At 47.5% G+C, this 14,427-nt stretch overlaps 1 protein-coding gene across 1 annotated transcript in view; it reads right to left on the reverse strand.

The window, feature by feature from the left end:
• Positions 1–11,429: 11,429 nt before the first annotated feature.
• NOTCH3 (notch receptor 3) overlaps positions 11,430–14,427 on the reverse strand; it is a 31,135-nt gene continuing 28,137 nt past the window's right edge. The window contains 3 exon segments of the mRNA XM_045549459.1: positions 11,430–11,863; positions 11,865–12,572; positions 13,691–13,788. Coding sequence (XP_045405415.1) covers positions 11,519–11,863; positions 11,865–12,572; positions 13,691–13,788 — 1,151 coding nt within the window. The 3' untranslated portion in view covers positions 11,430–11,518.

Below are 14,427 nucleotides of genomic sequence, written 5' to 3' on the forward strand. Positions count from 1 at the left end.
ATCTACAGATTCAAGGCAATCTCTATCAAAATACCAAAGACATTCTTCACAGAAATAGAAAAAACAATCCTAAAATTTTCATGGAACCACAAAAGACCCAGAATAGCCAAAGTGATCTTGAGCAAAAAGAAGACTTCACAGGCAAAGGAGCAATGAGATACGTCCATTTAAAGTATAATTTCTGATCATCACAAAACATTAAACTGAAACAAACATATAAGCAAATCACAAACTGGAAAAAAGGTGTGATCCTAAAAAGTGTTTAACTCTTACAAATCATTAAGAAAAACATGAACACCCAGGTCCACCCCCCAACATAGGGGAGTTCAAATAAAGGGTCACATACCATGTGACTGAATATCTAAAGTTAAATGTAAAGCTGACAAACAGTTAAATGAAATATGTTCTAACTCTCCATGTGGAGAAACGTACCTTCATAATGACCTGGAAAGCTGGATTCTAATTTAGAATTCCTGGGCTCTGCAGACATGCGCTCCAGACTGTGGTAGCACCCTGAGCCTACTGTCCCTGGCCCATGGCTTGTCCCCTTCTCTTCCCACCCCAGGAGCCATCCAGCACGACAAGGGGCCTCACGTGGACATGTATGGATACCCTAACCATGCAAGTTCAAACTGCAGCTACGCCCTCCACCAGCAGCCACTGCTCAACCACATCTTGAAAGGTGCACACCAGCCAGGTGGCTCACGTCCCAGGGATGGACCCAGGGAGGGGTACACTCTCAGGTCCCACTAGTGGCTCAGAGCCACCTGGACAGGGGAGTCTGGGATCCTATAGAGCATCATCTATAACGGGGTACAAGCCCAAGGTCAACACATACTCTTGCCTTTGTGGACTTTTCACCCCTTGGGGTGGGGTAGGACACAGCAGGGTCAGAGTAGAGTCCTCAGAAGCATCAATACCAGGGCAGAACCCCTGTTGTCCAAGGGTGACAGTGCTCCTCTAACACTCAGCAGAGAGTGAAGCAGAGAAGAAGCCAATGGCCCTGATTTGATCATTACGCAGTGTATGCCTGCATTGAAACATCACACTGCCCCATAAACACGTACAGTTATTGTTAATATGTGCCCGCTCAGATAATTCTACTTCTAGGTTTCTATCATGAAGAAATGATTTCACCTACATGCACAGGGATGTTCATAATAACATTCTTTAAATTTTGAGGGCCAAGCATATGGATCACACCTGTACTCCCAGCACTTTGGGAGAGTGAGGCAGGAGAATAGCTTGAGGCCAGAAGTTCAAGACCAGCCCAGGCAACATAGTAAGATTCTGTCTCCATAAAAAGTAATTAGCCAGGTGTAATGGTGAGCACCTATAGTCCTAGCTAATCTAGAGGCTAGGGAAGGTTGCTTGAGTCCAGGAGTTCGAGGCTGCAGTGAGCTGTGATCACACCACTGCACTCCACCTGGGTGACAGAGTGAGACCTTGTCTCTAAATAAATAAATAAAATATTTTTTTAAAGAAAAAGAAACAACTTCTACAGGAGAATGAATGCCCTTACAAACTGTTAAGGGAAAAACAAAATCCTAACACTCTTAAGAGAAAAACAGGTGAAGGATAAAAATAATAAGAGCCATCATTAAAGTCACATCTTTGATGACAAATGACATGAAATCTCATACATGTGTTCTGTGAGATTGGGAAACAAAACAAGAATTCTGTAACTACATATGCATATTTTATACTTTCCTGAATTTCCCATTTTTCTACATCAATTGCTAACTTGTATCAACAGAAGAAATAAAATTTCTTACAGAAGTTTAGTTCTCTTGGTAAACATTTCTATTGCTCTTTGAAAAGATTAATCTGGCCGGGTGCAGTGGCTCACGCCTGTAATCCCAGGGCTTTGGGAGGCGGAGGCAGGAGGATCGCTTGAGACCGGAAGTTTGAGGTTCCAGCCTGGGCAAAAGAGTGAGACCCTGTATCTAAAAAGAAAATGAAGAAATGAAAAATAAATTTCGGGGGTGGGAGGAAGAATAAAAAAAGAAAATGAAATTTTAAGAAAAGGATTAATCAATCTAGTTTTGAGAGAGGAAGCTAACGGTACAGACAGAGACATGTCTTTGAGTGAAAAATGTGCTAAAACGGGCCAGGCATGGTAGCTCACGCCTGTAATCCTAGCACTCTGGGAGGCTCAGGCAGGAGGATCACTTGAGCTCAGGAGACCGAGACCAGCCTATCACAATAGCGAGACCCCATCTCTACAAAAAATAGAAAAATTAGCTGGGTGTTGTGGCTGACACCTGTGGTCCCAGCTACTCAGGAGGCTGAGGCAGGAGGATTGCTTGAGCCCAGGAGTTTGAAGTTGCAGTGAGCTATGATGATGCTGCACTCTACCCAGGGTAACAGAGCAAGACTCTGTCTCAAAAAAAAAAAAAAAAAAAAAAAGTGCTAAAACCATTTGTAATTAACGTTTTTAATAAAGAACCTAAGGAGAAAATTTCGACAAAAGAAACCCTTTTTGGTATTATCACAGGCTCCTTGCAGGAATAAGTTGGCCCCTCTTGGTCATCTGAAAGAGGGAAATGGAATGGAAACATCCCTCAATACGCACTCAGCATAGGGGCATCCTCTGCTATAATTATTCAGCCTCCATTTGCTTGTGTCCAGTGATGGCAAAGTCACTACCTATCCACACACACACAAAAAATCTCCATTACATAGAGCAGAAATTCTGTGCTCCGGACAGCCCTCCAGTGACTGGCAGAAACAAATAGTAGAGTCTGGACTTGAATGTTGACATTCAAGTTTACTTACTAGGGGTATCACGACCCTGGGCAGCTGGCTTTGCCGCTCTGAGCCTCGTCTGTGAAAGTGGAGACGGATGCCGTGGGCTCACAGCTATTGTAATAATCGTTACGATTCCCTGAACAGCGTTGTGAATCCTTTGGTGTCTGACTTCTTCTGGGGATAGCTGGGATTTTTGTTCTCTGGTGGGCACCATTGCAGAGTGAGAGCCGAGAGTGGGTAATTTGCTCACATTCTCACGGTCCTGGTGTCAGGACTCAGACCTGAGAGTCTGTCCCTGGAGTCAGTGCTTTAAGGGCTGTGAGTTTCCTGGGCTCACTTTTTATTCTCCACGTATCTACTGAGCATTTCTTCAGTGCCACTTGCTGCCCTGGGCACTGAGGACACAGCAGGGGAACTCAACAGGCAGCGATCTCTGCCCTGGAGCAGCAGAAGTTATGAATTAGGGGAGGGAGTCTGTCAATAACTCAGTAAGCGAGACTGGAGATAGAAAATAAGTGCTAGAAACAGAAAAGACAGAACACTTTAAGGGAGAATTGGGGCCGGGCACGGTGGCTCACACCCGTAATCCTAGCACTCTGGGAGGCTGAGGCATGAGGTTTGCTTGAGGTCAGGAGTTTGAGACCAGCCTGAGCAAGAGCAAGACCCCATCTCTGCTAAAAATAGAAAAAATTAGCCAGGTGTGGTGGCACCTGTAGTCCCAGTTACTCGGGAGGCTGAGGCAGGAGGATCGCTTGAGCCCAGGAGTTTGAGGTCGCTGTGAGCTGGGCTGACACCACGGCACTCTACTCAGAGCAACAGAGTGAGACTCTGTCTGAAAAAAAGAGAGAGAGAGAGAGAGAAATAGGGAGTCCAAGGAAGGTTGCAATTTTAAATAGCATGGTTAGGAAAGGACTTGTTGAGATTGAATCTCAGTAAGCCCAGAATTTCTTCTTCGCCAACTTCTCATTTTCCAATTTTCCTTCTAAAGCCAGGGATGGGCCAGGTGGCTTCTCCATCCAGGCAAAGACCCCAAATTCACACTCACCATGGCCCAGGGAGGCACCCACGGTGCCTGTCTGCATCACCAGCCACCTAGGAAGGGAGGGGCTAAGGACACGGGTCCTGTTATACTGGGGGGTCCCCGGAGCTGCCATCCCAGGGGCTCCCCAGCCACTAACAAGCCCCACAGGGCTCAGGCTGCTAGTGCTCTGCAGGTTTTCTCCCTCCAGGAAACTTCAGACCCCTGGGTCTGCCTCCCAGGCCCCCAGGCCCTGAACTGGCAGAGTGAGAGGACCAATTGCCATTTTTCTTTGCGCATGGCAGTCAGAAACACATTCCTCGCTCCGCCCATGCTCCTGGTGCCGGTGGGTCGAGTGCGCACCCTGTGCCGGGCAAGGCTGCTTCCCTAAGGAAATGCAGCCCCAGTGCCCGCCCTCAAGAGGGCATGGAAGAGTAGATCACTTGATATTGCCGTAGGAATGTTGCCCAGGTTTAACTTTGCTTGGTGACCTCAGCTTCCACCATCTCTGCTCTCCCCAGATTTAGTCACCAAATTTCCATTCTTCTCTCCAACTTCTCCCCATCCCCTCAGCTCCACCCTAACTCAAAGCAGCATCATTCTTATCTATAGCAAGAGCCTGCAATGCCATCTCCCTCCAGTCCAACCTCTGCACTGACCAACAGAATAGGAGACTAGCTGTGTTACTCCTCTGCTCAAGCACCTTCCATGGCTCCCCATTGCCCTCAGAATAAAGTGGCAAATCCCCCATCTTCACATCCAAGGCCCTTGAGATCTGGCTCCTGCCGCCTTCTCTCATTCCAAATCCAGCCAATGCTCCACTCACAGCACCAGTCACCATTTATTCAATTAACAATAAGGAAAGAAATCAGGTGTGTAGACCCAGCCATTACAAAATGCTGACTTTTTCTCTGAGATTTCCATACTCTTTCACACTATTTTGCCCCTTTCCATGCTATTTCTTCAGGTAGTTTTTTTAATCCCCTCCTCCTAGACTCCTGGCAAACTCCTACTTCTCCAAAATGGTACATCACTAGTATCACCTCCTCCAGGAAGCCTTCCCTGATCACCCCAGGCTAGTCACATTCAGTATGTGTACTACCAGAGCCCCTAGGTTTCCTCTTCGTACTGTCTGTGTCCTTGTGAGTCTCCCAATAGCCTGTGAGCTCCTTGGACATGGTCTCATCTTATCCCACCTACCAGGAGCATTAAACCCAGATGATAGGTCTTGCAATGCCGTCCTCTCTTCCTTTCCATGGTTCCTGCCTTTTATATCCCACCCTTCCTCAGTCTCCTCCTCTTCTGACCCCTAAAATGAGAATTCTCCAGGCTCAGCCTCAGACCTCTTCCTAGCTGATGAGTAGTCTCATGATTTTGCATACTTAGTCTATACCAACAACCCCTGTCCCAGTCTGGGTTTCCCCCAGATGCAGACCCTGAGACAAAAATTCTAGTGGAAGTATGTTTATTTGGGATCCCAGAAAACACTGGTCAGAGCAATAAGAATGAGAAGAGAAGGCAGCTTATAAAGCACATGTTATCAAGCAAGTTGTATCTGGGGACAGCTGGAGTCAATACCACAGGGAACCTCTGGGAAGCATCACAGAACATTCACCTCCGAGGCGTGAGGGAGCCGAGATATGTATACACCAGCTCCAGTTGTCATTGTTGAGGGCTGCTCCTGGGGGCATTAATTCTCCAGTACTCCTCTCCTGCTGCACACGTGAATAGAGTAGGCTTTGGTGTGCTGAGAACCCCTAGTACAAACAGATGCAAGCTCTGGGCACTGGAAGTCAGGGCAACATGAAGCGAAGCGGTCAGAGCAAGAGGATTTCATCAAGGGATTGATGACAAACGCTATACCTACTTCATCCTCATCATCTCTGTTCACTGCCTCCCACTTTCTTTCTTCCCTTTTGAAGCTTTAATATTGGAGCAATAAGGCCGGGCGCGGTGGCTCACACCTGTAATCCCAGCACTCTGGGAGGCCGAGGCGGGTGGATTGTTTGAGCTCAGGAGTTCGAGATCACCCTGAGCAAGGGCAAGACCCCGTCTCTACTAAAAATAGAAAGAAATTATATGGACAACTAGAAATATACAGAAAAAATTAGCTGGGCATGGTGGCCCATGCCTATAGTCCCAGCTACTCGGGAGGCTGAGGCAGGAGGATTGCTGGAGCCCAGGAGTTTGAGGTTGCTGTGAGCTAGGCTGATGCCACAGCATTCACTCTAGCCTGGGCAGCAGAGTGAGAATCTGTCTCAAAAAAAAAATATATATATATATTGGAGCAATCCAGGGATCCCACTCTGATTCTCTTCTCTTTCCCTAACTAATCAGTAAAGTTACATGATTTTAAATATCACCTTCATGCCACTACTTCCAAAATCAATACATTAAATCAGTCATTTCCTCTGAACCCAGACCCATAAATCCAACTATTCATCATCAACCAATGTTAAAAGTGATATCAACAAAAATGTTGGGGTGATGACCTCCAAAAATTCTCTCCTCCATAAAGCAATGAGAAGGCTGAAAAAAATTTGTGTGAATCAACATTAGACTCTGAAAATTGACCAAAGATTTTCAAGCAACCCTGGGGGCATTTAATTTTAAAAATGGGTGCATATCATTGAGGAAAAAAAAGGAAGCTTTGTGATGTTTTAACATCTCCGGTCCCATTCCCCACCTCAGCTTTGTGGCATCCTTGATAAATAACAGCCCGAGGTCTGGGCACAGCTACTGGGGAAAGTAAGACAGAGCTGGAACCCTTTCAAGCCTCATTCCCAAATAATTGTCATGATTTACCTGTCTGTTGGTTCCTGGAAGATCCCACTTGCAAGACTATGTGTATTTGACCTGACTCAGAGGTCAACCAGTGCAAAAAGTCTTCTCCCTGTGGGTCCTTTGTTGAAAACAACTACAGGCAAGTATTTTAACCTCATGGCAACCTGAGGCACTGGGTAAACAGTTGGTACAAATAACAGATGAAACAAAAAGCTGGGGAATGTTCTGAATAGAGCTTCAGAGCCTTGAAGTACCATTGAGCATACCAACATATGTATAATGGAGGTTCCAGAAGGAGAGAGAAAAAGAGGCAGAAAGAATATTTGAAGAAATCATGGATGAAAACTTCTCAAATTTGATTCAAAAGCTCAGATATATTCCTGGGAATCTAAAGAGCCACATGAATATACAGACTGTGTGTGTGCCCATAGCTTTGCACATGCTCAGGGACGACTTGAGAAGGCCCTAAGCTCACACTTCAGGCTGGCCTGGAGGTGCTACCTCTGGAACTCTCTAAGGCAGAGTTGTCAACCAGCTAGCTTCATGTTAAAGATATGCCTTATCATATATAGAGAGTCCCTCAGCAAAAACGGAGGTATTTATTTTTCCAAGCAATTAAGAAAAGATGTGTGCAATCTTTAGGTGACCACTAACCTAACTGAGTAAAGATTTGAATGGCTACGTACAACAAAGAATAGAGATTTTACAGAATTAGTTCATAAAAGTGATGAAGAAAATTACAACAGCTACAACAAGCAGCAGCAACAACAAATCCTGAAGAAGGGGAGAATCTGACTTTGCAAAGTTGCCACATTATATTATTTTTTATTTTTTTAGAGACAGGGTGTCTTTCTGTTACCCAGATTGGAGTTCAGGGACCCAATCATAGCACACTGCAAACCTCAAACTCCTGGCCTCAAGCAATCCTCCCTTCTCAGCCTCCTGAGTAGCTGGGACTACAAATATGCACCCACTGTGCCTGGCCTGTATTATTTTAAATGTCGAATTTTCAAAAACAACAACAACAAAAATGAGACATTTAAAGAAACAAGGAACTATACATACACAGGAAAAAAGTAATCAATGAAAATTATTTCTGAGGAAGCCCAGACTTAGACTTATTAGACAAAGACTTTAAAGCAGATTTTTAAATATGTTCAAAGAGGTAAAGGAAATCACGTCTAAAGAACTAAGAGGGCTGGGCATGGTGGCTCATGCCTATAATCCTAGCACTCTGGGAGGCCAAGGCAGGAGGACTGCTTGAGCTCAGGAGTTTGAGGCCAGCCTGAGCAAGAGTGAGAGCCCATCTCTACTAAAAACAGAAAAATTAGGCAGGTGTCATGGTACATGGCTGTAGTCCCAGTTACTCGGGAGGCTGAGGCAGGAGGATCGCTTGAGCCCAGGGGTTTGAGGCTGCAGTGAGCTATGATGATGCCACTGCACTCTAGCCCAGGCAACAGAATGAGACTCTGTCTCAAAAAAATAAAAAATAAAAAATAACTAAGAGAAAGTATAAGTCTCATGTCCAACCAAATAGAGCACATCAATAAAGACATAAAAAATATTTTTTTTAAAAAAAAAAGAACCAAAGAGAAATTATGGAGTTAAAAGTTACAATGACTATAATGAAAAATTCACTAGACAAGCTCAACAAGAGATTTCAATTCAGGGCTGCATGATAGAGTGGACAAAGTCAGTGGGGAGAGTGACTTTTTCCTCATTTGTATAGCACTCAGGATCCCAAACTTGCTTGAGCTGCAATAGATATTTTAGTTTATATTTCTGAGAGTCTACTCATGCACACAGCTAAGATAAACTTCTCTCAGGCCAAAGATTCAAGTGTAAGGAATTTATTTTTGAGATCATTCCAGAAAGCTCCAGTAGGACGAAGAGCAGGTCGCTGCTTTGGACAACTGGGGCTCAATCTCAATGGACATCCTTCAAGAGACTCTATGGATCACGTCCCAGAATTGCCCCCAGAGAAGGGCGAGGAAGCTGGGGTATTTATTCACCAACTTTCATCCATCCCTCACTTGTTGAGAGTGGTTCCAGCTCCACACAAAAGAAAGTCCTGAGGTGGAGGATCTCAGGTGTTTACAGACACTGTCAGCAGGTACTGGAATGGTATGATCCAGTGGGACATAAGAGGGTAGCCCCAACTAGACTGAAATTCCATAAGAGCAGAGACTGAGTCTATATAATTCACCACTCTACTCCTAACAACTTGTCCAGGACATGGCACACAGTAGGTACTCAGTAAGTGTGTAGAGGATAAATGAATGAACATAAAATAAACTTGAGACAAACATATTTCATCTTCAAAGACAAAGGATGGGTGAGGAGGAGTAAAAGTTCATTAACAGATTCCACAGAATTCATGCTCCTGCAAACCCGATTGCCCCTAAATTTAGCACATTCCCCATTTCAAAGAGGGACTTCAAGAAAAGCTTTAAGAGTTACCCAGACACAGTGGTGAGTGCCTCTAGTCCCTGCTACTCGGAAGGCTGAGGTGAGAGGATCCTTTGAGCCCAGGAGTTGAAGGCTGCAGTGAGCTATGATGATGCCACTGCATACCAGCCTGGACAACAGAGCAAGACCCTGTCTTAAATAAATAAATAAATGCTTTAAGAAATCAGCACATCCCATATCCCATTGCGATAGTGAGTGGTTAAAGCAGACGTTCTCACCCAGGTGTGGTTCTGCCTCCCAGGGAACAACGGGCAATATCTGTAGACATTTTTGATTGTCAAAACTTAGGAAGAGATGCTGCTGGTATCTAATGGGTAGAGGCTAGAGATGCTGTTAAACATCCTACAATGCACAGGACAGCTCCCCACAGCAAAGAATAATTTGACTCCAAATATGAATATTGCTAAGAGTAAGAAACCCTAGGTTACAGGATGGATACATGACCCAAATGGAGTCAATAGAAAATCAACCACAATTGTAGAAATTCCTCTGTTCCCTGGAAAGTGTAATATGGTCTGTGACCTTTGCACCTATTTTGCTAAGAGAGGGGGCTGGAGCCCTATGGAGTGAGGAAGAGTGGCTAGGCTGGGCACCATGTGGAGCCTGAAGATGGAAATTATACCCAGAGAAAGCTGTAGAGATGAAGAAATACTCAGCCCTTGTCATCTCACTTGAGGCAGTAAATCAAATCTACCCTGAAGCTAGTCCAAGCTAAAACAAACAAACAAACAAAAAAAACTTTCTTCAAGCCAGCTGAGTTGACTTTTGTGTCATTCGCAACCAAGAGAACTCCAACTAACAGGGAGAATCAATGGACATTAAATCCCATCCTCCTTTCCTGGAGGGCAGCAGTGTAAACACAACCTTCACTTGGAGCACAATTTGTTGCAAGAAACAGAAACCCACCCAAGCTGGCATATGTAAAGAAGTATTTATTACATGAGATCAAGACTATCTCCAGAACCCAAAGTAGCATGAAGGTGAGATTCATGCAGAACCAGCATCAGGCACTTAGAAGACAATTAATAAGTACCTGTTGCTATCAATGGAATGAATGTTCAACTAACTGGAATTGATTGCATTGGGAACTAATACTCTCTCCAGGCTTCAAGAGCCATTTGAGCTCTCAATTCTGATTCTCCCTGCATATTAGCTCCATTCTTCTGCTCTGCTTGCATCAACACCCACTGCCTCAAACTGACCACCAATATTTCTTAATCTGCTGGTGACCTTAAAAGCTCCACCAACTGATAACTTTCTTATCATCCCCATTAAAGACAGTTCTCAAGCAAGGGAATCCAATTGGCTTATCTTAAGTCAGGTGATCACTCCTGATCTGATCTGTGGAGTCATCTGCCAAAAAAGGAAGCATAAGTGGGCAGGCAAGTCAAATGGGTTTACCCCCAAAATGGGAGCTTGAGTTAGTCCTGAGGAAACCCCACCACCACCCACTCCCCACCTTACCTAGACACAAACCAATGGCACTAGGTGTTAACTATTCCTTTATTAGGTGGTGAGGGGAGTGGGGACTGTACAATGCAGGACCTGGGGATTCAGCTACACAGGGATTGTGACCAGAAGCCATATTACAAAAATAGCCTAAAAATACTTCTATTCTGTCACGAGGCTGGGCCAGGGGAGTACCAAGAGGAGGTGCCATCTAGGCAGCTCCTCTCTTTTCCTGAAGTCCCATATTTACATGGAGACAAAGTGGAATATACATATCTCCCCTGGCCCTCATTTCCCACCAGCCACCCTGCAGTTCCCAAAGGGAGGTGCCCCAGGCTTGGGGGGTGGAGCTGGAGGTGGGTTCTCAGGCCAGAAGGGCCCTTCCCCTTGAAGGCTACAAAACAAGTCCCATCTGGAATGCAGTGAAGTGAGGGAGGTGGGGTGGGGAGGAGGCTCCCAACTCTCTCCCAACCCCTGGCCCCGGAGCGTGCACCCAAGGGTGCCTACTTGGTACATACCCGGGTCGTGTACTCGGTACACGGGATCCCAGTCATGCCTGTGTACTCGGTACACGGGATCCAGCTTGGCCGAATGGGCCCACAGACTCAGCCCCACAGGGGCACTGGGGGGTTCAGAGGGGGAAGGGAGCATCTCCATATATATATTTTGTAAAAAATAATAATAATAATAAGTTTGTTTAAATGAATTTGTTTCTATACAAAATGTAAAAAAAAAAAGGAAGGAAAATAATAATAATTCACTCATGTCAGAGTGTGAGGAAATGAGGCCAAGAGGCAGGAAAGGAAGAAGGGAAGAGAGAACTCTGGGGAGGGAGGAGGCAAGGGGGGTTCCCACCCATTTATAAATAAAGGAAGACTGAAGCCCTGGGCTGGTGACCTGTCTTGGTCACACTGCGAGGCAAAGGTGCAGGAGGATTGGTGGAGACAGTGAGAGAAGAGAATTAAAAGACTAAAAGGAAAGGAGAGAGAAAAGAATCAGGATGGGATGTCTCTTCAGCCCCCCAAGATCCAGGAACCAAGGAGTGTCTCAGGCCAACACCTGCCTCTTGGGGGTGACTTCCGGCTGGGGCCCCAGCTGGGTCTGGGCCTGAGCGAGCGAGCTGGGGACAGATAAGGGGAGTGGCTGAGCAGGCAGTGCCCCAGTGGTTGTGGCCGTGGCCACCGTGGCATTGGCCGGGCTGGGCGTGGAGTCGGACCAGTCTGAGATGGAGGGAGGCGATGGGCTGGCCCAGTGCTCGGGAGACTCGGGGGATGGGGTCAGGTAAGGATGCTCGCTCGGGACCCGCAGGAAGCGGGCCTTGGGGGGGCTGCCATGAGCCCCAGCTGCCAGGTACTCCTCGCCATGTCCTGGGGCTGCCAGGTAGGGCGGGGGGCCGCTCCTGGGGAGAGACGGGGGTCCCTGGGTTGAGCAGCTGAGGTCCTGGGGCCAGCGGCAGCAGGAACGAGGGGCCTGGTGGGGCAGGTGGGGGCAGCCGGGCCCAGTCGAGGGGCACGGCCACAGGGTTCAGCAGGCCCAGGCTGAGCACGCAGCCCCCGGGGGGCTGGCGCCCCAGACCCGCCCGGGCCGCACCACCGAGCTGTGCCAGAGACACTGCCGTGGCGGTGGCCGTTGCATAGGGACCCTCAAGGGGGAAGCCACCAGGGGAAGCAGGGGGCCCACCAAAGGGCCGCGGGGAGTCCAGCGAGTCCACGGGCGACAGTGTCACCGAGCTATCAGCCAGGGGGACTGGGCAGGCCAGAGTCAGCTTCTTGCCCCGCCCTCGGGCCCCCTGCGGCCCCAGCCCCGCCTTCCCAGTGGGCCTCCGGCTCTTCTTGGCCCCCGGTTGTGCCGCTTTGAAGCCCGGGAGGAAGGCCCCAGGTGGGCAGAGCAGGGGCCCCAGGCCGTGGGGCCCAGGGGGGCTGCGGGGCCCACTGGGCTGGTCTAGCAAGCGCACGATGTCCTGGTGCAGCCGCTCCTGGGCCACATCCCGTGGCAGCCTGTCCAGGTGGTCAGTGATCTCACGGTTGGCAAAGTGGTCCAAAAGCAGCTTGGCAGCCTCGTAGCTGCCCTCACGGGCAGCCAGGAACAGCGGGGTCTCCTCCTAGGGGGTCCAGAACCCACAAATGTCAGGGTCACCCTGCCCAGCATCAGCAAGATCTTCCAGCCTCTGAGGGAACTCAGAGCTAAGAGTCTGTCCACAGACCTGGGTTAAATCCTGGCTGTGCTGGGGGAACCTGGGCAAGATCTTTCCTTTAAATCACATTTATCTAGCATCTACTAAGTGCCAGGCCCCAGAGCCAGGACTACAGTGAGTCAAGTGAGGTGCTCACCTTAGGCACAAAGTTTATGGGGGCACCAAAAACCTCAGTCATCAAAGTAAGTAATATTTTAATACGTTTCTTTAAAAAAGTAAGATTAATGCAAAAAAAAAGCCATAATGAATAAAATATTGAAATTTTAGGCTGGGCACGGTGGCTCATGCTTGTAACCCTAGCACTCTGGGAGGCCAAGGCAGGAGGATTGCTTGAGTTTAGGAGTTCAAGACCAGCCTGGGCAACATAGTGAGACCCTGTCTCTACCAAAAAATAAGAAAAATTAGCCATGTACAATGGTGCATACACCTGTAGTCCCAGCTACTTGGGAAGCTGAGGTGGGAGGATTACTTGAGCCAAGCAGTTTGAGGCTGCAGTGAGCTATGATGATGCCACTGCACTCTAGCCCAGGCAACAGAGCAAGACTCTGTCTTTAAAAAAAAAAAAAATTGAAATTTTAAATACGGACAGAATCTGCCCTTGTACACCTCACCTTTCCCTTTTGCAAAAGGAGGTTCCATAATACCACCTTGAGAGAATTTTTAAACAATGATCATAATAGTTACCTCTTACTGAGGACCTGCTAAGCACTTTACAAATGCATTAGCCCACTGAACTCTCAGGAGATGCAATGAAGTGGGTACCATTGCTTCCCCACTTCACAGATGAGGACTCTGAGGTTCAGAGAAGAAGTTCAGAGAAGTTAAGCAACTTGCCCAAGGTCACACAGCAACTGCCACAAACTTCCTCCCCCCTGATCCACTGTCAGAGCCTCTGTGCCCCAAATCCCACCCCTGAAAGCTGGCAGAGCAAATGTCCCCACCAGCCTTACCTTACCCTGCTCTCTGCCACCTGCAGGGGGCTGTGCCAGTAATGACACCCAGGTGGACCGAGGGCCAGGGCTCACCTTGCTGTCCTGCATGTCCTTGTTGGCTCCATTTTTGAGCAGGGCCAAGGTGGCCTCCACATTGTTCACAGCTGCGGCCCAGTGTAAGGCTGATTTCCCTGGGGGGGTAAGGAGGGAAGGTCAGGACCGAGCTCATGTTCCAGGCCCCCCATGGCAGGGAGGCTGGGAATTGTCTATAATATGGCCTGTGGGGAGAGAGGGCAGGTCTACTGTGAATATCCAAGCACCTGCATTTGGGTCTATGTGTGGGCAGATCTGTAGAATGATTCTTTCTGTCCAAGGGTGGGGGGCACTCCGTGTGTGTGTTTGTGTGTGTGTGTGTGTGTGTGTGTGTGTGTGTGTGTGTGTATTTATGCACACAAGTGATTCTCCATACACAGGGGGCAGTTTGTGGACTCACTCGGTTGAACCTAGAGCTGTGCTGTGCAATGCAGTAGCCACTAATCACGTGCAGTTCTTTATATTTAAATTAAAATAGGTGCCAGGACCATTCAATGAGGGAACAAACAGTCTTTTCAACTAATGATGCTGGAACAACTGGATCTCCACATACAAAAGAATGGAGTTGGACCCCTACCTCACACCATATACACAAATGACCTCAAAATGGATCCGAGACCTATGTAAGAGCTCAAACTATGAAACATCTAGCCAGGCATGGTGGCTTATGCCTGTAATCCCAGTGCTTTGAGAAACTGAGGTGGGGGAATCACTTGAAGCAAGGAGTTTGAGACCAG

Source organism: Lemur catta, chromosome 1 (genome assembly GCF_020740605.2).
Source record: "Lemur catta isolate mLemCat1 chromosome 1, mLemCat1.pri, whole genome shotgun sequence".
NCBI classification, from domain to species: Eukaryota; Metazoa; Chordata; class Mammalia; order Primates; family Lemuridae; genus Lemur; species Lemur catta.